Source organism: Amborella trichopoda, chromosome 6 (genome assembly GCF_054954075.1).
Source record: "Amborella trichopoda isolate Santa Cruz 75 chromosome 6, AtrichopodaSantaCruz75HAP2 v2.0, whole genome shotgun sequence".
In the NCBI taxonomy this organism is placed as follows: domain Eukaryota; kingdom Viridiplantae; phylum Streptophyta; class Magnoliopsida; order Amborellales; family Amborellaceae; genus Amborella; species Amborella trichopoda.
The window spans coordinates 40178113-40205263 of NC_142341.1; the positions used below are offsets into that span (position 1 = coordinate 40178113).

General features: G+C 32.8%; 1 protein-coding gene across 4 annotated transcripts; it reads left to right on the plus strand.

Annotated features, from left to right (window-relative positions):
* Positions 1-1909: 1909 nt before the first annotated feature.
* On the plus strand, positions 1910-27139 carry LOC18429986 (serine carboxypeptidase 1). Of its 4 annotated transcripts, XR_016058490.1 has the most exons (14): positions 1918-2257; positions 2958-3106; positions 5839-5918; positions 6173-6295; positions 6364-6466; positions 6672-6709; positions 7029-7211; positions 7310-7522; positions 11044-11112; positions 17903-17969; positions 19111-19232; positions 24321-24434; positions 25719-25764; positions 25874-27139. XR_016058490.1 is itself a non-coding variant. In XM_088870748.1 (13 exons), exons 1-13 carry the CDS (start codon positions 2106-2108, stop codon positions 25958-25960), a joined length of 1479 nt encoding a protein of 492 aa, XP_088726874.1. In that variant the 5' UTR covers positions 1910-2105; the 3' UTR covers positions 25961-27139. The 4 variants fall into 4 exon arrangements, 3 of the variants coding, with proteins under 3 accessions (XP_088726874.1, XP_088726875.1, XP_088726876.1); XM_088870748.1 differs by lacking the exon at positions 17903-17969 and having other exon boundaries at positions 1910-2257; XM_088870749.1 differs by lacking the exons at positions 7029-7211; positions 7310-7522; positions 17903-17969.
* The last annotated feature ends 12 nt before the right edge of the window (positions 27140-27151 follow it).

Genomic DNA, 27151 nt, shown 5'->3' on the forward strand with positions numbered 1-27151 from the left:
CTAAATGATTATTTTTCATAAGATTTTGAGTTTTCTATCACTTCAATTTCACAATAAAAAAAATTAGATAGTTTATGTTCAATAGTCGAAATATATATATATATATATATATATATATATATATATATATATATATATATATATATATATATATATATATATATATATATATATATATATATATATATATATTAGTAAATCGGTATATATATATTTATGTTAGTAAATCAGCTCACCATAAAATCGAAAATATATTATTTTTATTTTAAAAAATCCAATGAAAATATCAGGTAAAAAATACGGATCGGCAAAAATACTTCATATAAAGATATCATTAATATATCAGGTTAAGCTAAAAAAATCAGAGTAATTTATAATATTAAAAAATTCGAAATTCGAAAAAATAAAATTATGTCAAAGCCATCAATAACTAAATCATCTATAAAAACTTTACTAGACTAATATAATTAAGTCAATGAATTTAGATGCTTAGTTACTCTGATACAATAATCCAATATTAAATATATAATTAACTAGTATATACCAAAAACATATAAATCTACCAATTACATATAAAAATAAATATATTATATAAATTTATTCATTAAATATTTTAACTATTATATGGTGACAAATATACTCTATAAATTTATTCATTTAATACTTGAACACCATACTTATTTAGCGGGTAAAAAAAAATACACGATTTTTTATTTTCTCGGTACAAGGATTTAACTATAGTATAGTGACCATGGTCACACCATAACTATCGTTAAAGTTTTATGAATTTCTTTAATTACGGTTTAGAGAGAGGAGGAAGAAGGAAGAGACGAAACTAGGGTTGGGCTCATATCAAGGGAGGGTTTATAGAGAGAGAAGAAGGAAGAATGAAGAAGGAAGAGGTCATGGGCTTCACAAACCCTAATGGAAGAGTCCCTAAGTTATTTTTAGAAAGAGAAAAGAAAGATGGGATGCTGATTTGGTATAGTTTGAAGAGGGATTTTTTGTCTGATTTTGGATTTTGTTTGAGAGAAATTAACTATACTGATTTGTCAAGAGGCTTTTAACTGATTTTTAGAGAGAGAAAAGGTGGAGGGTTTTCCATTTTTTTGGAGAAACAGCAAGCAGAGCTGAAAGATTAAGTTTGGGGACTAATCCTATATGTACAATTGCTTGCTCCTGTAAGTTTACAATTTACACTATATTGTTTATCTTTGTTTTTTTAAAAATCTCCTATTAAACCAGGATTTGCTAACTATGGGTGGGACTGAGTGTAGCGCAACGATGCAGACTAGGAGGCCGGAAAACCAGCCTGTATACTATCCTCCCAAGGACGAGGGAGGATAGTTTACATTTACTTCCAATCAGAAGACCTACTTGGGATTTTTTATTTGAAATTTTGGAAATATTAACTCCACATTAATTCACCATCCCTAATAAGTAACCAATGTCGATTGATACTATTCATGGAAAAGATAATAAATACCATACTTATTCAACCAAGAGGCACTTGATACTATTCAGACTATTCATGTAAAAGATAATAAATTTCTTACTTATTCAACCAAGTAATATCAACTCCACATTAATTCAGCATTTTAATCATCGCATCTCAGTGCCATTTCTGGAATACGGGTATTGGAATAAACTTGATACTATTCATGGAAAAGATAATAAATTCCCTACTTATTCAACCAAAAATATCGACTCCACATCAATTCACCATCCCTAATAAAGTAACCAGAAGTAAGTCGATTGATACTCTTCATGGAAAAGATAATAAATGCTTACTTATTCAACCAAGAGGCACTCGATACTATTCATTGTAAAAGAAAGTAAATTCCTTACTTATTCAACCAAGAAATATCAACTCCACATTAATTCAGCATTATAATAATCGCATAACAGTGCCATTTCTGGTATACGGCTATTGGAATTAACTTGATACTATTCATGGAGAAGATAATAAATTCCTTACTTATTCAACCAAGAAATATCAACTCCACATTAATTCACCATTTTAATCGTCGCATCTCAGTGCCATTTCTTGTATAAATAGTGGGTATTGGAGTAACCATGTTTTACTCTTTACAACTGGTACAGCCATGTCTGTTCTGTCTCAATCTTCATCGTTCTTCTTCCTCGCCATTATCATCGCTTTCCAGTGCTTTTACTTTGTGTTAACATCGCCTGATGGTGCAAAGGTGTTGAACTTTCCGGGCTTTGATGGTCAACTTCCTTCTAAGCATTATGCAGGGTGGGTAATCATCAAAATTCTCGCTATAAAACTCTTATATTCTAATGTTTTGTGTTTGGCCCTGACATGTTTTAGGGGTTATGGATTCTTGTGGACATGTTTTAGGACACATTTGTTCATTAGAAGTCGTGGTCTCCATCACTGTTGCATTTCCCACATTTGTTTGCAGAAAGTAGGGCTAGTAATGCCCAATATATCTCGCAAAGGGCTAGTAATGCCCAATATATCTCGCAATATAATGCCAAGAGGAGCGTTCCACACAGTTAGAGCTTATGAAATTAATGGGCAATTTATTTCGCAATTAGAAAACACACAAGGGATAAAAATTAGGTTTTTTTTTTCAATCTGCATCAAGAATAAAAAAAATAGTTTTACACAAACTGATTGAGAAAATTCAATAAATATAGAAGATAACCCACATAAGCTTATGAAGTTATTAATTTATAAATTTTGTCATGATATTGAGGCCAGAATCCTCCCAACGAAGAAGTCAAAACATGGAAAAGACCGGTTTCATGGGGCCCAAATCCCTTACCTCTTTTTACTTATCCCAAAAAAATAAAACATGAAAAAGAAGGCCTAAGCTAAATAATATTGCTTTTTAGGATTATATGGTTTTCAATTTTTTTTTTTTTTTTTTCGGTACTTATGGAGAGAAGTTTGCCACATATATTACATGCTAATGTTCTTAAGATTACAGGTACATCACTTTAGGTAATGAAGGGAATAGAAGGCACATGTATTACTATTTTGCTACTTCAGAACGCAATCCTTCAAAAGATCCAATTGTATTTTGGACTAATGGTGGTCCTGGATGTTCAGGAATGAATGCCATTGTATACTTTCATGGTTGGTATTTCTAATTTACATTTACTACTCGTAATTTACTCAGAAGAAGCTCACTCTTCATCATGAAGGATTGAGAACCATTTTTTGTTGTTTATTGTGGATTTTCATTGTAAGAAAACTCTTTCAACAAATTACTATAGTCTTATGTGCATAATTGAAGGTCAAAATGACATATCACATACAATGGCATGAAGTAGCATGATTAAACTGACTAAACTATTCCATCCCAACACAAAATTCCTGTATACAGCATGGGCAATAGGTTATATTTACATCCTTGTGTGTGTTTTAACTAGTAGAACTGGGAGGTGCTTTGCAGGTCCCATTAAAAGGTTCTATAATTGATAGTGGTAGCAACGGTATGAGAAATAATATGTTTAATGAGAATATGGCTATATCCGTATTTATGGTATGGAATTAAGTATTAGAAATATGCTTAGAAAATGAGTAAATTCTTTATGCTATTTAAAGATAACAAACAAAATTTAATATAGAATTAACTACATTTAGTATTCATATAATAAACTAATTAAATTTATATAATTGTCATTGTTATAATTCAATAGGTACTTAAATTTGTATAATTATTGTTTTGTTATTATAATTCAGAAAGTTCATTATTTAATATTTATATCAATAATTAAAATTACTAATATAATAGTAACAGTAATGTATTATACAAATATTTTAAGTTTATTGGAATTTTAATATTTTAATTATCATTTTATTGTTATTATTATAATCCATCATCATCATCTAATTAAAAGATGATAGTTGTATAACATATACATTGCAATTAGGATTCCACTTATTTGTGCAATTGTTATAATATACAGTACAATAATACGATTATATTATTGGTTAATAATATTTATTTCAATCGTTATTATTAATTTTTAATAATTGCTAACAATAATAATTATTATAATATAAAAAAAATTCATTATAATAATTTAAAGAGTATGAAAAGCAGCATTAAAAATGTGCACCTTCACAATATGCCTTTCCAAAATTTTCCCTTGTAAATAATTAGTGAAGAGTCAGGATTAATATAGAGAGTCACCAAAGATTAATATAGAGTCACTACCTATATAAGGTTGTAACCAAATATATAATTATTAAATAGTTTCTATTAAAAAGATGTACCCATGTTTAAATCATAATTTATTAGTGAAGAGTCGCAATAGATATAAATAATAGGGCGTGACCACATAAGCAATACGATTTGAATATATGCAATAAATAACACCTTAACCACTCAAGTCCAAGCATGAATTCTTGGTTAGTATCTCTAGATACGAATTATCGAAAGATAAGGTAATAGCGACATTGCTAGGGACGTGTGGAATGGTAGATAGAGTTAAAATTTCTGTAGACCTTGTTAGGAAAATAAATAAAGTATATGGGAACTCAAAGGAAATTCTTGATAAAGCCCCAATCTACAGTCTACCACTCACAAAATTAGATTTAAAGAAGAAGAAGAAGAAGATATGCAATACTAGGAAAGGTCTGTACCCAGGCCGAATTCATGCTTGGTAATTGGACTCTTGGCATTGTAGCACAGCTAGCACTATGCATCCAAGGTTAATAACTAACGAAAAAAGCCCGAGCTTAGTTGGTGAGAACAAGACGATTTTGCAACACTACATCCTAGGCTCAATTCCTATCAAGGGTAGGGGCGCTCTCCTCCTCACTAACTCACCCAAAACAAAAACTAATGATGAACTTATTGAGTAACACTGTAACAGAGCCATGACTTGCCTATTTTGCATAGAAGCTCCAAGAGACCTAGAGAACCCAAGCTCAATCTCATAGTTAACCTCTCTTTGCATATTCTCTCTCTGCACCTAAAGACTCTATACACCTTGCACAGGCTTCCTAAAACAACTATTCTTAAAGAGAAACAAATCCTGTAGATAAAGTCACATGGACTCCTCTATATCTTTCATTACAGGAGGTAAATATAATCCCCATATCCTATCTTTTAATTAGATACAAGGGTACATATCGCCACAAAATAGACAAGAATTTCAAGAAACCTAGGATTTACTCCTCTATAAACTAGGAAACCTAATAGCTACAAGATAGAAACCTAAAATCTCTCATAGGTTAATTCTTTCGAATAGGCATTAATGATTGAATGGGATTATTGTGAAATGTTTATTCATATTAGTGAGCATAAGAATTTTAAAACACATCCATGTGCGGCAACAGTGTCTTTAAACCATTGCTTACTTCAATAATAGTTTCAAATCATTTTGATGTTAATTTGCTTAATAATAAGAAACATGGAGACTTCTCACAAATTGGTAAAAGCATTTATTTTCTTCTTCATTCAATAAAAATGGGCTTTGAACATAAATATTAAATTTGAAAATTACTATGGAAATATGATTTCTTTTATATTTATTTGTCAGCTCAATTAGAACGGAGTTTTTTTATTTGCTTCATGTTTAGAATCTTATTTTACAAACTATAAGTTTATTTCTTGGGTTATCAACCTCAAACAGGCACACTTCTAAATCTTGCGAAAAGTGCAGTACTGGTATCTAAAACCCTTATTAGGCATTAAAATCTTTTTCTATTTCATATCCATACAACTTGAGGTCGAGATGCTCTATTAAAGGGTTTTCTAGCATTGAAATACCTTTTAGGTGGATTTTTGAGGTGCAGTTTATTTTTATAATATATGCTCGATGTCTTTTATAAACTGTTTCTCTATTGTATTTCAGGTCCTTTCAAGATCGAGGACGATCAGGATTATATGATCAATGGGGTGAAAGTAAACCTAAATCCTTTTCGTTGGACCAAGGTAATATTCATCAAGCAGCTTCACCTATGCTTTTTAAGGTTGGACCATAACAAAATGTCCATTATCTTCTATCTTTCATATGAGACTCTTTATTGATGCTCCACATCTACTCTTCATATTTGTCAATTCATAGAATGTGAGGATGATGAGTTTCTAGTGCACTCTCTTCGGCATGAGTTATAAAGACAAATGACTTTTAGCATGTGAATGGAAATAATGTGAGTGAATTTCCTCTTTCAAATCGTGCACTGCAGGTGTCTAACCTTGTTGTTATGGATTCACCTATTGGTACTGGATTCTCATATGCTGATAACAGTGAGTGTTACGAAACTGATGATTCCAAAACTATAGCAGATCTATATGCCTTTGTTTTAAAGGTCAGCCACCCTATCCTTTGCCTAATAAAAAAATATTCAGGATGTTCACTTCCAGTTATATGATGCAGTGGTTTCATGAATATCCTGAATTCTTGTCCAATCCACTTTACATTACGGGATGTTCATATGGTGGAGCTTATGTCCCAACTTTGTCAGTAAAAATTGTGAAAGGTAGCACTTATATCAATAATTCCTTTTGTTTGTTCTAATTATGTTCTTAATTACACCAAGCTAATGTTATAGAAGTTTATTTTTGATTATTGATAGTTGAACCTAATAATTAAGTCTGTGTATTGACTACATGGTACAATGGCATGTCTCCTTAGTCAGAATTATGCTTTTTATTTTCCCATTAACATTTAATTTATTTTTGCAGGTATAGAAGAAGGGGTGAAGCCGAACTTAAATTTCAAGGTAACTGTGATGTTCATATTCAAAAGATGTATATGACTTTGTTGATGGTATTCTCTAGTTACCTAAAAGACATTATGGATATGCAATTGAAATTTTCAAATTTACATTTGAATGGAAGTCAATGCACTTGATTTCATTGCGATGCTAGAATAAACGTAGACTATTGAGTGTCTTTTTCCATGTCAGGTCACCAATAGGATTCATAATTCTTTCAAAGAAATTATGATTTCCCTTTCTAGTTAATGCTCACAAATAATAATGTCGTTGCCCAAAATAGATGGTTATATCTAATTCATGTTCATGTTTGATGGCATATCAGGGCTACTCTGTAGGCAATGAGCTTACAGATTATGATATTCTTTTAGAATCTAAGGTTCCATTTGCTCATCGAATGGGACTCATTTCAGATAAACTATATGAGGATTTAAGAATATCATGTCAAGGGAATTATTGGAATTCCATCCACCCTGATTGTCTGAGGAAAATGGAAGCGTTTAAGAAGGTAATATATAATCCCTAAATTTGTATCCCTAAATTTGTATTTTGAGATCAAATTTATCATGATTTAGGGGGCTTACCCTTCTATATATTGTGCTGTAGAATACTGGTGGGATAAATGTTGAACATGTTCTTCTCCCACATTGCCATGTTGATATGGGTATGAGCAGGAGTACTCGCTATGCGGAGGAAAGGTTTCAAATGTATGATGGTTGTGAAGAGAATGGATACGAAGTTGAGTGTGTAGGAACAAATGATATAGGAGTTTCAGAAAATGCAAATGCATATCAGCACGTTCGGGAAATCTACTGCTACGTGAGTCATATTTAGATTGATCAGTGATTTTCAATGGAAGCGTGGATTAGACTCGTGAGAATGGGGCTTGGCTCATGGTGGTAGCACCACCTGAGCCCCAAATAAAGGTCACAGCCCATTCTCACTAACACTTTCAAAACATTGAATCTTTCCCAAACGGATAGTGGCTTGTAATCCCCAAACATCCACATGAAAAAAGAAAAATAAAACAAGTAGACTTGTTTCCTAGATTTATTGATCTTGGATGCAATTCCTTGAACCATTTTTGGTGGTTTAAGGGAAATCATGGCGTGTTTCTTCTGGGATACCAAATTTATTGTTTTGCCCACCTCAAATATTACTTTGGAGCTAGGCAAGGGACCCAAAATATTTCCAAAATACTCTCTCATACAAAACTAAAACTAAGATTCATGACAAAAATGCATTGGACGCCCCATAAATGCCTCAAATCTTTACAATTTTGAATGAAATTTCAACTATTGGTTCTAATAATGGAATATATTTGAGGAGAATTGGAGGCAAAACAAATTAAACTTAGAATCAACTAATTCTTGAGGAGTCCCAAAATGTTTTAGGTGCATGGCACCTCAATAGTGGTTTTTGCGGTGCCAAGAGCCCATTTATGGTGCCCCTAGTAGAAGATATTATTATATCCCTTAACTAAGAGATGAGATGTTTATTGTATAATTTTTAATATGTTTAGAAATATGCTTTAGGTCAAATATATATAGGAAGATGCCAGGGTGAGCTCAATGGTTCAGATTGAATCTGGGCCGATCTAACGGTTGAGAGTGTTTGAATTTTAATTTTTTTTCTACAAATCCAAATCATTTGAAATTTTAGGTTAATATTCTTCTCATCAAGTCGCATTTAATAAAAGCATAAAAAAATAATTTGCAAAATTAAAAATGATCAAAATACCCCCAAAAATTTATGGGTGTATTTTTGTCATTTTTTTCATATAAAATATTTTTTTTGAATATTTTTTGAATATTCACCTATTTTTTATCAGCATATGTCTAAAATTTCAAGTGATTGGGATTTGTAGAAAAAAAATTAAAATTGAAACATTATCGGGCATCCGTGATCGTTAGATTGGCCCAGATTCAATCTGGCCCATTGGTTCATTTTTTCTTGTAAGCCCATTGGCTCACAGAAGCTTTTTCCATATATATATATATATATATATATATATATATATATATGGAAGATACTACAAAACGCCTATAGGTGAAAATGAACAGTGATTTCGCATACCCTCTTCACCGTGTAAAGGTCATCGCATAGTTACGATTGTCCGGTAGTGTTTCATTTTTTATTTTTTTTCTACAAATTGTTATTATTTGAAATTTAGAGTGTGTGTTCATAAAAAATAGGCGAATTTACAAAAAATGTTAAAAAAATATTTTACATGAAAACAATTGACTAAATTACCTGCGAAAATTCTCGGGGGTATTTTGGTTAATTTGTTTTTCACAATTTATTATTATTTTTTTATATTTTTATTAGGTGCGCCTCACTAAGATGTACACACGCTTCACATTTTAGGTCATTCCGATTAGTAAAACAAATGGAAAAAATGAAATACTATTAGATAATTGTGATCGTGGGATGAACTTTGGACGGTGATGAGGGTAGGCGAAATCACTGTTCATTTTCGCTTATGGGTGTTAAAAAGACTTTATATATATATATATATATATATATATTTATAGGCCAAGCTTTCTATGCTTCCCCTACAACATAGAAGTTCTATTCTCCCCTTTATTCAACCCTCTATTCTGAATGGAGGTCTAAGATTGCCCCAATCACAATGTCACGTCTCTACATTATTTTATTATTAATTATTTTTCTATAAATTATTTTAACACCAAATTTTTGTCGTTCATTCCTCTATCAAACTCACATTATCGAAAAATATAAAAAAATATTTTCAATAAAATAAAATGATCAAAATACTTTTGAAAGTTTTAAGGGGTATTTTGATCATTATCTTTTATTGAAAAATTATTTTTAATAGTTTTTTATAGATGCGCCCCAATGAGGAGAAGGCACGTACCAAATTTCAAACGATGAGTGGTTCTAATATCAAACGATGAGTGGCTCTCTTGATCAAAATTGGACGGCTGGATGGTAGGGGGAGGATAAAACTTCTATGCTGAAGGGGAATCATATAAACCTTTTCCATATATATATATATATATATATATATATATATATATATAGGAAGATACTATAAAACGCCTATAGGCGAAAATGAACAGTGATTTCACTTACCTTTATCACCGTCCAAAGTTCATCGCACGGTCACGATTGTTCGGTAGTGTTTTATTATTTTTCTACAAATCAGAATGACTTGAAATTTGAAGCATTTTTTCATAAAAAATAGGCGAATATACAAAAAATATCAAAAATACATTTTACATGAAAATAGTTGACCAAAATACCCTTGAACAGTTTTAGGGATATTTTTTTCAATTTTCATCGCAAATTATTATTTCAGGGGTATTTTTTTCAATTTTCTTCTTAAAATTCAAACACTATCGGACATTCGTGATCGTCAGATCGGTCCAGATTCAATCTGGGCCGTTTGACGTATTTTCACAGGTAAGCCAACCAGCTTACAGGAGCATTTTTCTATATATATATATATATATATAGAGGAACATATTACAAAACCCCTATAGGCGATAATGAAAATTTTTTATGTTTTTATTGGGTGCCCCTCACTAAGATGTACACACGTTCCAAATTTCAAGTCATTCCGATTTATAGAAAAAAAAGAAAAAAAAAATACTACTGGACAATCGTGATCATGAGGTGAACTCTGGACAGTGATGAGGGTAGACGAAATCACTGTTCAATTTCTCCTATATGCGTTGGGAAGACTTATATATATATATATATATATATATATATATATATATATATAAGAACATGTTGAGATTAGCCCACTAACTCATATGAACATATGAGCCAAACGACCCAAATTGAATCTGGGCCGATCTGATGGTCACGACTTCATTTCGTGTTTGAATTTTAATTTTTTTTTTACAAGTCCAAATAAGATGAAATTTTAGGTGTATATTTTTCTCATCAATGCTCACCTAATAAAAATATTTTAAAAATAATTTACAAAATAAATTGACCATTAATTTGCAAAATTATTTCTTGATAATTTTATTTCTTGTAAATTATTTTTTTGATAATTTTATTAGATTATGATATTTTTGAAGAACACGTCTAAAATTTCAAGAATTTGGATTTGTAGAAAAAAAATTAAATTCAAACATGAAATGAGTTCGTGACCTTCAAATCGGCCCAAATTCAATTTGAGCCATTAGGCTCATATGAACACAGTTCATATGAGCTAGTGGGTTAATCTCAACATTTTCCATCTATATATATATATATATATATATATATATATATGTATATATTTGTGTGTTAATAGCTATACATCTTTTCAGAATTATTCTATAAAAAACTAAAAATATATAAACTTAATGTTGCATTGATAGGACTATGAGAACCGGCCCATGGTGTTATTTAACTCAGAATCTTCAAGGAGGGATTTGCATGCTCAACAGGTATTTTTTATCTTTGCATTTGGCCTTTCTTTCTCTCTCTTTTTACGTTCTGTTAATATAAGTATACAACAGAAGAACAATAATGTCTGCCAAAATAGTTTGATGGAGAATGCGTTAGGCATCGATGATTAGGGGCTGCATGCTTCAACATAATCTCCCACCCTCCATTCCCATGGTTGACATATAAAGAAGAGAGAGAGAGTCAAATAGATGACCTCGACCTAATATTTTTATATTGTGATGGGAATGGGGTTGGAGCATTGGTGGTTTACGATGGATGCGCTTAAAGTTCCACATTCCATTCCCACCATGAACATATCAATTATTTTTGGAAGGGGCTGGATTGTGCTAGTAGCTCTCCCATGCCTAGTTACCAAGTGGTTTTTAATTTTGCTCTCTCTAATTTTAATGAAAAATGGTTAGGGACCTATCTTGCCCACCGAATTACCCAAAAAAAGAAAAAAAAACAAGGTGGTATCACAATGACCTAAATTGGGAACTCCTCTAGAATCAAATAACCACACTCAATACCATCATTAGCTGGTAAATCAGTATTGGCATCTTCTAACATGTTCGAAACACACGAACTTATTTAAGGATAAGATTTTAATATCACAAATCATTCTCTCCATATGCTTGAAGTGCTTAAAGTACATCGGCATTCCTATACTGAAGTTATACAAAGGCCAGACATCACCATAGTTGATTCAGGGGATCTAAACACCTTAAGAAATAACATTTAAAATATTAATATAAGAAAAGGAGTAATTAATTACTTGATAGTTTAGACTTTAGAGTCTTAACTATTACACATTGTGTAAGCGTGACTAAAATGAAAGCGCTTTAAAATGTGACAGCTTTCAAACTACATTATGTTTTTAATATTGATACAAGGTGGAGCCCTAATCAATATAATATAGTCTCGCTCCAAATTACATATTGGATGCAGTTTTTATAAGTTAGGCTGTATGAAAACAAACTAAAGCTTCACTTCAAATCCTCATCCGAAGAGCACTTTGGGCATCGAAAATCTTCATGACGGCTCTAAAATCAATTTCAACATTGATTATGAAATTTGAAACTTAAAAAATGGACAGATCTCAGATCCATGAACACTTACTTTCAAAGCGAAATGAACGGTCTAGATAATTTGTTACAATATATACTATATTTAGGGCTTGAGATCCTAATTTTTACTAAATGGTATGGTTGAGATGATCGACTTGAAAGTTTTATGATGCCAAAATTGCAATTTTTTGTGAATTTTGAGGTGAGACTTTACTTATTTTAAAAGGTCTATGGCCCTATCAAACCATTTTTCTTAAATATTTACATGTACCTTTTTTTTTTTTTTAAAGAAGTGCAATTATTTTATTAAAGTAATGAAAAAGGAATACAACAGAAGAAACAAAGGTAGAGGAAGAAAAGAAAGAACAAAAAAATAGCCATCTTAGCCAGCAGATCAGCATTTAAATTGAAGCTTTGGTCAACATGGACAAAGGAAATATCACTGCCGCTTAGCATAATTAGAATTTCATCCATTACTGTAATAAGTCTCCAAGGAGTTCGATAAGCGAGCACCATCTGATCACATTTGTGGAGTCTCCTTCTATAGTGATTTTGTGATGTGCATGATTGAGCCTAGAAACTCCCATCTTTAGCACCCAAACCTCTCGCTTCATTGATTTCACAGGGATGTAGCTTGCCATGATAAGACCAAATAATCTCTCTACTATGATTTTTAAGCAAACCCCTGTAACCAGAGATCTGACCTCTAACGCTGCCATCAAAATTAAGCTTAACCCATCCCTCAGGCGGCTTAGCCCAAACTCTACTAGGCCGGATGGTCAACAACCTGAATGACAAGATGCCTCTGAAATGAGAGAATGAGTTCTTTAGGTACCTCAATAAGAGGAAGAGTAGCGAACGCCCATGCGACAATCAATCACTGAATAGCTGCACACAAAGTGGGAACATCTTAACCATACCCTCCAACATTCGAAGGTTTCACTCCTTCCATAGATGCCAAAAAGAAGCAGCAACAGTAATTGACCACAGATTGACCTCTAGGGACGAGAAAGATGGAGTCCAAAGTTGCTGCATCAGTTGAGGGACCTCTCCTGGCCTGAGTCCCTGCCAATTGGACATTCGACAGATCCACTCCCAAAGAGCAGCCACATAAGAACAATGAATAAAGATATAATCAATGGTCTCTCCATCTTCTTTGCAGAAAAGACAAATGTTGGTGAGTATCATTCCCTTTCTGCACAACTGATCCACAATGGGAAGTCTCAACGGAAGGTCTTGACATGGAGGGGCCCCTTGTAGTTTTAGAATATAGCAAGATGAGGTTGTTCCTCAATATCTTTGTCTCTGCTAACAGTCTCATATAGAGATTGAACTAAGAACATTCCAATCAACTGCAAACACCAAATAATTCTATCTAGCTTCCTAGGGTAATTTTTAGCTTTCAATTTTAATATTTTACATCTTGCCTCTTTAAAGCTAATCCAATACAGATACCCAGAACTTCTGTAACTTCCCAGGAAGTTATCAAATACAGAAACTTGGAACTTCTTAACTCCTTTCGAGGTTATCAAACATAGAAACCAGGAACTTTTTAACTTTCTAGGGAGGTTATCATACACAGAAACCAAGAACTTTTTTATTAACATCTAATTTACAGTTCTTTAAGAACTTCCAATTTACAATTCATGAACTTGCATCCAGTTATCAAACAGGCCTTAAAGGTTGAGCACCGACCATGGAGACCATGTTGGCAACCAGCTCCTATTTTTACGTAAGTGAAATACATGTACTTAGATTGGGGAATTCCCAAGAGGATGGAAATATGTCGCATGGACCTCTAGGTAGAATAAATCTATGACCTAAAAATCTAAAACGAAAAAGAGGATTTCAGAGGAATAATATCTGGAACTTACAATAACGAGGGATGCATAAGTGGAATTACTATGTAATGAGCAAAGAAGATTTTAGTAATATGGATTGTTTACTATGAGATAATTTACTTTTGATACACGGTAGTCACAATTCCTTACAGTCATTTGATGTGAAATTTGATAGCTTGGATGTGTCATAAAGTTCGAGACAATTTTTTTGAACTTTGAGCTTGGTCCATGAAATAATTGCAGTTTTTTGGGAGTAAATGTGTTTCGTTTTTCTTTTCCTTTGTTAATTCCTATATAATTTTTGTTGTGCTCAGCAATTTCCACTTTGTTGTGCTCGGACTGAAAAGACCTATTAAGGCATGTTTGGACTCCTAGGGTGGTCTCTCCATAGATATGTATTTCCACGTTTTGGAAGCAAAATAAGGAAATCAATATTCCACCAAGATTGGTGGAATAGCGGTCTCCATGAAATGGTTTCTATATGGACCCAAAAATTAGTTGTTTGAATCAATGTTGTCAGGAACGAGGCAGTGACCAAATTGATGAGGGCACAGGTCCCACCAGACTAGTTAAACGGTCGAATTGGTTACATAATTTAAAAATTAAAAAAATAGGAAAAATACTTAAAAAGTAAAAACTATAAAAATGAAATATCATAATAATATAGTAAACTATATTTTTTTAAGAAAAACACTAGGAACAAAACTAACATCTGTCAAAAGTGTAAATGTTTTCTATACTCTATGGTTTATTGAAATTGAATTGTTAAAGGAAATAAAGGAACACACAAACCATAAAATCCTAGTATTTATTTAAAACAAATACATATAATGCTTCCTATAAGTCAAATCCATATGCTAATAAACTTAATAAAGCTGAAACAAGCATTAATGAAAAACAAAAAATAATATATTGCATTGATTTGAGATGATCAATTTGAGGATGATCAATTGATGTCGAGATGATCAATTTGAGGATATTTGGGCATCAAAATAAGCTCTTCTAATAAAATTTTTAAGGTCACTTTAATTTTATTGTTTAGAGCCTTGGCTCTACATAAACTTTTTCCCTTTTGTTATTATGTTCCTAAAAAATACTAGATCAATTTTCAAAATAAGTAAAGATTTTGAGCAAGTATAACAGTTCAACTACCATGCACCAACTCAGACGAATAGCAATGCATCATTTTCACTCTCTTCTAAACTTTTAGGTTTTATTTTTTTCTCTTTCTCCCAAAATTTTTACCATGGGGACATTAGCTAGAGTCAAGAGGATGTTTAGGCTAGAAAATTTCCCTAAAATGTGACATCTAACACCAAAATTGGCGTAGGAAAACTTGCACAATGTTATATGGGCAAGCTTTCTATGCTTCCCCTACAGCATAAAACTTATATACTTCCCCTTATCCAACTGTCCATTTTGAACTATTTTTTCACCAAATATACTTGCCCCAATCACAATGTCATGTCTCTACACTAATTTATTTTTAATTTTTTTTCTATAAACTATTTTGACACCAAATTTTGGACGTCCAATCCTCTATTAGCCAAAAATATAAAAACAAATATTTCCAGTAAAATAAAATGACCAAAATACCTTTTAAAGTTTCAAGTGGTATTTTGGTCATTATATTTTATCGAAAAATTATTTTTAATATTTTTTATAGGTGCACCCCAAGGAGAAGATGACACGTACTAAATTTCATATTCGTACAATTTATATAAAAAAACTAAAAATAAAATGCTTTAAGATGTCAAATCTAAGATCAAACGGTGAGTGGATCTCTTGATCAAAATTGGACGGCTGGATGGTAGGGGAAGCATAGATCTTCTATGCTGTAGGGGAAGTATAGAAACCTTTCCCATATTGTATAATGCAACATTATCCCTCCATGTCTCTGTTTGTCTACGTGTGTGTTTGTGCTCCAGATTTTATTTGTATGATAAAAATGGTCTACATCACGACCGTGCGATCTCTTCCTGATATTTGAGATTGTTTGTTAGTTAATGAATTTTATTTTAATTTTTTTACAAGTCATATTGGCATAAAATTTATAAAGCATTTTTTGAGGGGTATTTTATTTATTTTAAATTTGGGACATTTGAGATCATTTTAAAGTGAATATGAAATTTTTTTTAAAAATATTTATTCAAAACATAAAATGGTCAAAATACTCCTGCAATTTTGGAGGTGTATTTTCTGATTTTATTTATGTAGATTTATTTTTTGTATTTTTTGCATGTGCTTGAGGCTGAGAATACGCATGCCCTCAGCCATACTAGATCAAAACATAAACTTCATCTAGCATCATGCACTACAAACCATCTGATGGAGATCGAATAGGTGGGAAATAATTTGTTTTCTTGCACGAGTATAGAGCTATTTGTAGCTTTCTTCTACACAAACATAGGGAAAAAATTTGTGTGCACTGTTTTCACACTAACCAATGTTTTAAAACCAGGAACGAGCTTTGGATCAGTTAAGTCAACTAGGGATTAGGTTCTTTACCCATGGTAGAAATGGAACTCAAAATATCTACCCATGGTAAGTATGGAACTTAAAATATCATGTTGTGGTGCCCTACCACCTGACCAACCAGTCTTAAGCCCATTCTTAGATTGTACCAGACTACAATAAACTCAATAAAGACTTCGGCAACCCAGGTCTTGGTCATCTGGAATTGCTGGGTGCTAGTTCTGATTGAGGTGACTCAATTCAAACTCACCAAATTTTCAAAATAGTACACGTAGTCCTTTGAGCAAAAGTATGCTTCGGGGGATGTTTTTAGAACCCCCAAATTTGTGGATCTTGGTCATTCTGGGATCAATTTCTAGAAAAAGAAAATCTAAGAACACATGTTATATATGGTTTGAAAAGCCACCTCTAGTTTTGAAACTCAAAATTGATTTTGTTCTGTCTTTTGAATTTCATTTTTTAGTGATTTAGTAGTTTTATGCAAAATTTCAAAAAAAAGAAAAGAAAATTGAATCCCATGGTAGGTGTTTGGGCCACAAGAGTCAGTTGATTGGGTAAGGAACCTCAAAAGGCTTTCAAAATTAATCTTCTCCACTCCAAAATCGTTCTCGCCATTAAGGACTGATTTGGAGCTTCCAAAAAGCTCCTAGTGCAACACTTGATTATCAAATGTGGAGCATCCGAACCATGGATAAAGAGCATTTGGACCTTTGTTTTAGCTGGAAGACAATTATGAGAGTCACTTGGATAACAACAGCTTGTGATATTAGGAAAGGGGGTGGGTCGTGGTGGTTAGCACCCTCATACCTAGTTACCATGTTGTAGTTTTCAGTCTTGCTGACACCACCCATAGAATATTGGACCCAAAGAATTACTTGTTAGTAGAAGTTTTCGAAGATGAAGAAAAAAGGAAAAAAAAAAAATCCATACGAATTTCGGTCCATGCTAATGGTTTCTACTAAAATCCAATAATGTAAGATTCATGATATGTGGTATAATGAGGATTAGGCAAGTTTCTTTCATAGGGTTGTGCTTCCAACTTTGAACTTTATTCATTCTTAGTGAGATTGTCTATGTGCTAATCTTTGAACCGTCCAAGATACATGCAACGACCGCTTGGCCTTGCAGTTGGAACAAGATAAATATAATGTTTTGGCAAAGTTTTACGTTGGCTGCCTACTTAACACAAACCTCCTTCACCCAGGCTTGGAACGGGGTAAGATAAAGTTATAGTCTTCACCCTACTTAGACTAGTAGGAGTAGATTTTCTATTTGTTCTCTTAGTAAAACCTAGCCCAGAAGCCTAGTCGAGGAGCTTTTTTAGAACCCCAATCTTGGAGAGTATTTATTCAACCTAGAAAACAATTTCAAACAATTAAAGAAAATTTTAAATTCACTATTTGCAGGCCTAGAAAATAATGTCGTAGAAGGTGCACTTTACATGAGGTATCAACCTTCAACGATCAAAGCAAGGTGAAACTCTAAATTTGGCTTGAGAGTTTTTGCTTTGTATACGATAAAGTTGACTCTTTATAAATATTTTTTGCTTTGTGGAACTACTTATGTCAACTATATTCCTAGAAAGTTTGAGGATTTCTCCATGCCAAAATCATCCAAGAGGGACTATTAAAACCAACATTCAATATTAAAGGAATTCAACTCTATTATTTTTTTTCCATGGACTTTTGGAAAAAAAAAAATTGAGCTTAATGGTTAGTAATTGTATTAACAATGCTAAATCTACATCTCCAGTTTGATTCCTACCACCATATTATGAAGAAGAAGAAAGATGAAAAACAAATTATTTCGTAATATTTTTTTTAAACTTTATGCTCCATATCATGCTATCCACGACAGATGGACTAGACATTAAAAATTAATTGATTTGGATGGCTTTTAACATGCCTTGTTCAATTGTTTTTGGTGAATCATATCTGAAAAACAAATCCTAATGATTATTGATTGTCTTCTCAAGATATGTCATGCCAATTTGTACGAGACTAGATTTCCTATCCACTATTTCTTTTAAGTTCGAATAATTTTGAGAACATTTCTTTTTATGGTTCTATGAGTAAGCCGATTCATATGTACGCATGCATTCCCTCTCTAAATTCCATCTTAACGATGGATTTTTTCTTCAAATTTTTAGGGATGGATTTTTTATTCAGATTTCCAGGCCAAGATGTTTATGAATATTAAAAAATTAAATAAAATTTGAAATGTTCTTTCTTCAATATTTGTTTTTTTTGTTACCTTCCATATGCTACTTATGGCAAGTGCACTTTACGCAATGTCCTTCTTAAAGATTGACGTTTGTGGGTCAGTGGGCTCTTGCATCTACTGACTCACATAAATTTTTTCCAAAGTTTTTTATGATAAAATATATACTATGAATTTTTGTTTTTGTTACGATGATGATGTTTTTGTGATGATGATGTGTTTCACATTCTTTTGAGCTTCGTAACTCGTGTCAAACTTTTGAATTATATGGCTAAGTGTTAGAAAAGATGACGACCTTCTGCAAACAGTAAAAAGCCTCATAGCATAGATTCCCATAAGAGTATTTGCAAGATGTTCCTTTGGCTCAGTTAACAACTTTGGATGGTGTTGACAGGTAGAAGTAGCTGGAAGGTGGAAAAGGTGCACCGATGAGCTGAAATATCGATATGAAAAGATAAGCTTGATCCAACATCACTTAAATCTCACATTGAAAGGTTATCGAGCCTTTATTTACAGGTTATTCATTTGTCTGCCTATTTTCTCATTTAATTTTACATATATCATTTGTGTTCTTTTAGTAAATGATCAGTTAGAGCCATACTAGGAAGTGTTTGCCTAAATGGTTGATGGGAGGGGTTCCAAAGCAAAAGGTGATAAATGGGTGTTGTTCAACAATTTGTATCTTCCAAGGCATTGAAATTTAACCATTGTTTATTCTTTGGAGGCCCACCTTATCTATCCTTTAAGTCCCCCTCCCCCCTATTGTCTTTGAAAAATGTTTTTTAATTTTATCAACAAGCAGCAAATTACACCAAACAAAATATGAAGTATAAACTCATGGTAACTCACGAACCACCTGATCACTATTTTAGATGTGTACCTTGCTTAGCAAGATCATCTGCCTCCCCATTTAACTCATGGTAAACATGTGTAAAGGAGGCATTCAACTTCTCACAGAAGTATAAAACTTGGAACCACAAGATTTCAGAGTCTAGGGCACTTGCAACTAGAAAAAGTTGGAACCACACATTCTGATGGCGAGGTAAAATTCACAGAAGTATTCTACCTTGCCATGTATGATGCCAAAATAAAAAAATTACTCCATTTCCAATGGCAAACCTCACATTCCGCTCTAAAATGGGCTTATAATGAAGAATTCTTTTTCATATAGATGAACATGCCCTACCACTTCTTACCATCCCAACCAACCATGAATACTATCCAAGCCATACTTAGCCACCAGTATCTGTCTCCATAAATGATCTTTTTCTAGAGTACTCCTCACCACCACTTAGTAAATATATGTTTATTCATAACTTTTAATTTCCCAATTCCCAAACCCCCATCCTTAAGGAGTATAAACCTTCTTCCAACTCACTTCTCTTATTTTGGCTACTACCCTAAAGAAATGCTTTCATTAGCCTCCCCAACTAGTGGACCACTCCATTAGGCATGCACATACGAAAACCAAAGTAATTTATGGGAAATTGTTCCATTTTATAGCCAAAAAGAGTAGCTAGGCTACCAAACACTTCAAAAGCAATGCCAACCAGGTTAGTTTTCTCAAAATTTGCTTTGAGTCTCAAACCAACTTCATAGTATCTCAAGAAACTTCTTTAAAAAAATAAAAAAAATATGATTTACGTCTACACCATAAAAAATCCTATGTAGCATCGGCATATTGAAGGTAAGAAATGCTTGGAACAGCAGTTGAAACTTTAAGATATGTAATGAAACCCTCTTCTTCTACCTTCCTTAACATAGGACTCATAGCTTCCCCTACTAACGCAAATAAAAAAGGGGCACACAAGATCTCGTTGTAGCTCTAAACGAATCTTAGGGACTACCATTGATGAGCACTGAAAAACGATTACTCACAACACAACCTCTAATCCAACTCCTTCATTTTTTGTCTAGCCCCCCTAGGCCACCTAATTTCTTGTAAAACATCCCAATCTACTTTATCCCAGGCCTTTTCAACATGAAATTTAGGCCAAGTCTATGGGGAAGGTTTTGATAAGGTTAAATTAAAGTTTAAGGTTGGAGTTAAAAAATTTAACGGAGGTTGAAGATGCAAGATTTTAGCTGGTCCACCAAAATAAGAGGACGGTGGAATAGGTTCCATGATTTAATTAGGATAAATATATGGTTTAATCTTAAGCTTAAAGGCTATAGAGGTTGGATGTATAGAAAGGGTTAGGATGAGGTAAAGTAAATGTTCAGATGGATTAAAGTAAGATTTATGCTATGGCTTGAGTTGAAAACGAACTTGGTCTTGGAACATCATATATTGGAATGTGCATCACAAGAGGAGAACGAAAGGGGGCTCAAGATTACAGGAGAAGGGAGAACCTACAATGCACATGTTACAACTTTGGGGAATCTCCCATCGAAAGATGAAGAGGGGCCCTAATCTTTGGAGGACCTTCTCTTATATGAGGCAAAAGTTGTACAATCACTACTTTTGCAAAAACAGTTGAGAAATTTCTTATTCCCATCACAATTGTAAACGTAAATTTTATTACTCAAATTGTTTGAACATGCTAATTTTTAAACTAAGATTTGAACGTAAGATATCTCTACTTTGTAAAACTTCTTAATTTTCCAGATTCTTCAAAATTAGGTAATCAATTACTTTATAGTTTAAGGAAGTAGACTCTTACAAAACATGAAAAGAACCTTTCTTAACTCCTACACAAACATTGGAAACTAATTACTTTATAGTTTAAAGAAGTAGACTCTTACAAAACATGAAAATAACCTTTCTTAACTCCTACACAAACATTGGAAACTAGATTAACTGGTCATTCAAAGAAATAATCAACTTCCTGAAATTTTAAGTTCCTTGATATGTGGTTTTTTGCACTCGAAAATAAAATTTGTCAATGACGTTTCCAGAAGGCTTTCAACATGAATATGCGGATTTGAAGCTTTAAACATGTGAATTACACAAGATATATAAAGTTTTGTATCAATTGAACATACTTTCAAGCGAAACTTATGTTTACAAAAAGTGATTTACATCACTCTTGAATTTTTTGTTTATGAATTTTGGAATAATCTTAAATGGCTTCTGGCATGAAGCAGTTCTCCTCAAGTGCTATTCTTTGTTGCACTTGCCACTTTACAGAGTACCTCATTTATAAATATGCCTACTATTTTGAAAATGTCTTGAGAAAGGATCTACTATTTTGATAAAGGAGTTGAAGCAATAATATCTAATTCACTTAATTTTTCTATTGTATTATCCTCATCTTGTGATTTAAGGTTTTCTTCACTAAGGAAATTACATCCTCAATTTCTTTATGGGGTAAAGGTTTACTTATTTTCATGATCTTGGAAATTGCTTCTACTACAAATTCAGTGTCAACTACGTCGTTAATAAATGAGATCACTTGCTAAATTAATAACTGGCAATCCAAACTCCTACTTTAAAAAACTATAGTAATAAATGGATTTTTAACAGATACTCTTGAGCATGACAAATGGTTTTGTGCTCTGAGGCTTTAGTCATCCTTTACAAACCTTTTTATTTTCCACCTTATGAATGTTAGTGGTATCCGTCTAAGGAATGGCATCAACTCTTTAAGGTTGGACACTTGAAATATTACCTTCCATAAAAGATGAATTATTGGAGTGCTTCTTACCTTCATTCTTGTTGCTTTCCTCTGTTCCCATCGCTATTTAGTCAAACTACATATATGAACTCTTCTTTTGACCAATACCTCAAGAATTTCTTACATGGTATTCTTTCAATCCATTAGTTACAATAAACACTCATCAATTTGGTTTTCCAAGAAGTGAGTGCCCTAGTGCATGGCTCATTCAGTTGACATGGTTGAATTCAAGGTAAGTTTCAACAAACAACTTACTATGTAGCAAGAGTACATAATGACTAATAGGGTTTGGCTTTTACATGGGTGCAACATGTTAAGATAACTCAGAAAAAAGTTTTGAAGTTCTAATTAGGTTAAGATTTAGGATACTAGGCAGTGGATTTATCAAGATCCTCTATAAGGAATAGAAGTGGATAATAAGAGGCATAAAGGGATTAGACCTAGGCTATGTCTCTGAGGACAAGATTTAGAGAAGTTAAGGTAAAGTTTAGGGTTTGAGTTGAAGGGTTTATATGAAGGGTTTATATGAAGGTTGACATTCCCAGATTTTTCCACATCTACCTAGATAAGAGTATTATGAGTGGTTGAATTTGCAAATTAGTGTTTAAACTACAATCTAAATGATATGGGGTTTGGTTAGATGGATGGCAGTTGTAATAATGTAGAAAGCCGACATATGGATCGCATTTGCTTGAGACTCTCCGGTACCTAGGCATGAGTTGTAGAATCATACATAAAGGCCTAAGGACTAGTAAACTTAATTGAATAAGCCATTACTAAGGTATTCGTTGAGGTTTGATCCATATTTCTTTCTTACAGAGCAAAACCCAAGCTATCTTCAATTTCTAAATTCCCTAATCGTGTAGCTTCTTTTGTGATAGGTAAAAAGTTCTTTTGTAATGTTAGAAGAACTAGACTGCCACAAAAAATGTAAAGCATCTTTCCAAAAGTTTAAACAAAGTGAGGAGATTAACTTGTAAAACAGGCAAAGAGACAACTTAATAAAACTATAATGACTCTCAACTTTCTAATATTTCAAGTACACATCGTTCTAAAAGGTTGATTTTCGGGGAAGATTGAAATGTTCACTACTCTTGGGTTTCTAGGACTCAAAATGGAGTAACATAAACCTAACACACTTAGGAAATAAAATTCATCATTAATTCTTCAGTACAACCATGACTTGAAGCCCAAATGTGTAAGCTACAACAAACCCATAAAGATAAGGATGACAAGTCTTGAAGTGATCATCGATTTAATCTTTAGATCTCCCTAAATGCATATTTGCTCTAAGCGAAGAGTAATGATTTCATGCAACGGTTGTATCATAATATAATGCAATCACATTAAAAAACCATGTTAAAGATATTTGTTTGACGCAATTTTTTAGATGTCTGTTCTTTTCATTCTAAAGAATAATCACAAAAAAGAAAATTTTGAAAAAAACGCCCTAAAAACTGTTCTTATAGCTCAATTAATATAAGGCATTCATTTTAGTAAGAAGGTTAGATATAGGCCTCAAAAGGAGTTTTTTATTCCTAAAATTTTGATATAGTGTTATAATCATTAGATTAACAATTCTTAAAAAGAAAAAAGTGATTTTGAATTTGTCAAGGCCTTGATCTTGAAATTCACCCAATGGACGGTCTAGATTCATTGTTGGAGGGTAGTAATTTTTACCATATCTAGGGTGCAAATTGAATTTTTTTGCCCATAAGATTGATTATGAGGATGAAGGGAATGTGTGTGCAAAATTTGGAGTCATATAAATACCAAAAACATGGTTTTCTTGAAGTGTGACACAACTGTTGCATGAAATCATTGTTCTTAAGCAAAAATTTATTCTTTCAAAAGGTGCTCTAATTCATTAGTGTCCTAGACCCTCCAGCAAAAGCACATTAACTTTCATGTTATCTCCTTTTCTTTTTGTTGTGGAAATACTTGATTGGAATTGTAATAAAAAACCATTTCACATTTGTTGTTCTAGTGGGGACCATGACATGACTGCTCCATATATTGGAACCTTGGAATGGATAAGAAGGTTGAATTATACAGAGTTGGAGAGCTGGCGACCATGGTTCGTAGGACCCCAGATAGCAGGGTATGTTTTTTTTTTTTAATTTATTTTTTTTAAACAAAGGTAACATGTTAAATAGGGATACTTGTGCTCATATTGTACAAACTACATAGTTTTTGAAACCCACTATCATTTTTTAACTTTTTATCGTCCATAATATTGGTTAAAGATAGAAGCAACGTACATCTTCCTCTTTTATATATGGAAAAAGTTTATATAGAGCCGAGGCTCTAAACAATCAAATTAGAGCGCGACTCAAGTATTTCACTAGAAGAGGTTGTTTTGGTGCCCAAATATTTTCAAATTGATTATCTTAGCATCAAGATGCAGGGACATGAGAAAAAGATACATTTCAAGTTTTGAAAATAGTGCATCTTGTAATGCATTTTGGGATCTTCAATTTTCAAGTTTTGAAAGTAGAGGTAAGGTGCACCTTCAAATTTTATCATGGTATATAATTTTGATGTAAAATGTTCTTAGGATTATCTCAAAATCTATTTTTATATCTAATTATAAATTTTAAATTTAAAAAATGGTTAAAATCAAGTAGATCTATAAACATATGAAAATCTTAAATATGGACGATGTACATAATATGATGTAAAATGCACTATTTCTGATACTTGAAATCTTTTTATTTTTCATGGTCATACATCTGGATGTCAAGATGATCAAGCAACGGTTTTTTCAACATTAAAACTACCTTTTCCGATGGATTTTTGAGGTGCATCCGTAGTTCTACATTATAAGGTTGCATCCTTATATGAACTTTTTCCATTTTTTAAGCTTGAAATTGTATAATTAGAGATGAATCTATATTTTAAGGCTATCACAAAGATTTCCAGTATTGAAACTACATTTCTCGACACTATTTGAAGGTCCGCTTTACTTTGATTGTTATTCATTCTAGATCTACGCCTTCATGAACTTAAATCAAATCTTATTAATTGTCAAATTGTTCATCTGGTGATTACAAGAAAATCTACAAAATTATGGTCACAAAAATCGATTAAGGTTTCCATCTAATTGTATTTTGTCTTTCCTGAAATGGATGGACAGTATTTACTGCATTTTCTCTTTCCTAGAAGAACACATTTTCTTTTTTCCCTCATTTTTCTGGGAGCTTTTTTATCAGGTTGACTATGGAACATTGACATAATTCATTGCCAAATAGATCTACCTTTTGGCTTGTGAGCTAATGATACAAAAATTAGCTCAAGGGTGTGTTTTAGTATATTTCCTTGAAACATTGATGGATAGTATGCATAACTAGAAGCAAAGGGGGTAATCAATGTTTTTGAATTGCAGATACACAGTTCAATATGAGCACAACCTGCTTTTTGCTACATTCAAGGTATGAGAGATCCATCTAAATGCCAATGTTTTCTTCCATCAAAGTTTCGATAAATGTTTTGTTTGTTATTGTACATTCAGATGTAAGTCATGCTGTGACTATTTAACAGGGGGCTGGGCACACTGCAGCAGAATTCACACCTCGCGAATCACTGGTGGCCTTCCAACGATGGATTGACGGTGCTGATAACCTCTAAATGGACTTCACCTTGGAAATGAGAAATATGTAACAGTTTAACCCATTTGAGTTGGTAATTTTTACGGGTAACCTAAATACACATCTCCCGCCATTCTCCCTCTCTCACACGTCCACTTCTGTCTCTCAAGCTCGACTCAAAACATAGCAGAGCATTATCATCGTCTCTCTTCCCTGGTAAGCCTTAACTCCTCTCTCTCTTTATAGCCTTTTCTCCACTCTAATAAAAACCGTTCGCCCTCTCTAGTTTTCACATCCACTTCTCTCTCAAGCTCGTCTCAAAACCTAGCACAGTTTCATCACTATTTATTCTTTTCTGGTAAGCCCTAACTCCTCTTTCTCTAAATCCTTCTCTCTCTTCTTTAGCGTTAACTAATGGTTCGCATGTGCTTCTGCTCAACCCCTTTCTCTCTTCTTTTTTCTTGGAAGATAAGCCCAACAGAGAATCATCATGATTTTTGGGCTTTTTTAGAACAGTTTCTGGGTTCTTTCGTTCGGAGTAGGATGACATGAGAGCGTTCAGTAGTAGGCTTTGATTCTTCTTTGTCCCAGCTGTTTACCTTTGGTATCTTTGTTATACATGGCTTTATTAATCCATGGCATTATTTTTTCTTCCCGCCATTCCTTCCCCTAAAATACCTCTTTGTTTTACACAGTCCCACAGGACGATGGTCATATGATTGATTACATTTCAACAGCCTCTCTCACAATTTCATATGTGCTCAAACTTGGATGTTCCGAAAGAAGACTGTAATGCCCTTTAATAAAATTAAAACATGAAATATGTAGGAGATAACTCTCCCCTTGCACAAAGAGGGGAATATATCTATCACTAAAAGCAATGCTCCAACACCAGTAGAAGTCTTCACCATTATTGGGTTTTTTGATAACTCATCACCATTTTTGGATTGTTTTGGGAAAATCGGCCTAGTAGAGCATCACCTTCTTTTTTGATCTCACAATTTTTGCAGCTCCGTTAATTATGCATTGGCTGAAATGGATTTTTCCAGCTCATTCAAACATAGGCAAACAATAGCAATGTATTTTTCAGGTTATATTTCGATGCTACCCAAATAGTAACAATCCATTTGGAGCAATGTACTATGCCAGTGATATATTACATCAGTAATATATTTATTAGACAATGTATTTCCAAGTATTCAAATGATCTCTTGGTGCATCTGCCCGTTTT

What these genes read in the sequence shown, in the direction of transcription:
- LOC18429986 (XM_088870748.1), top strand. Translation starts at nt 2,106, where the DNA reads ATGTCTGTTCTGTCTCAATCTTCATCGTTCTTCTTCCTCGCCATTATC. An exon ending in CCTTCTAAGCATTATGCAGG is followed by an intron (nt 2,258 to 2,957) that starts GTGGGTAATCAT and finishes TTAAGATTACAG; the next exon opens with GTACATCACTTTAGGTAATG. An exon ending in AGCCGAACTTAAATTTCAAG is followed by an intron (nt 6,710 to 7,028) that starts GTAACTGTGATG and finishes ATGGCATATCAG; the next exon opens with GGCTACTCTGTAGGCAATGA.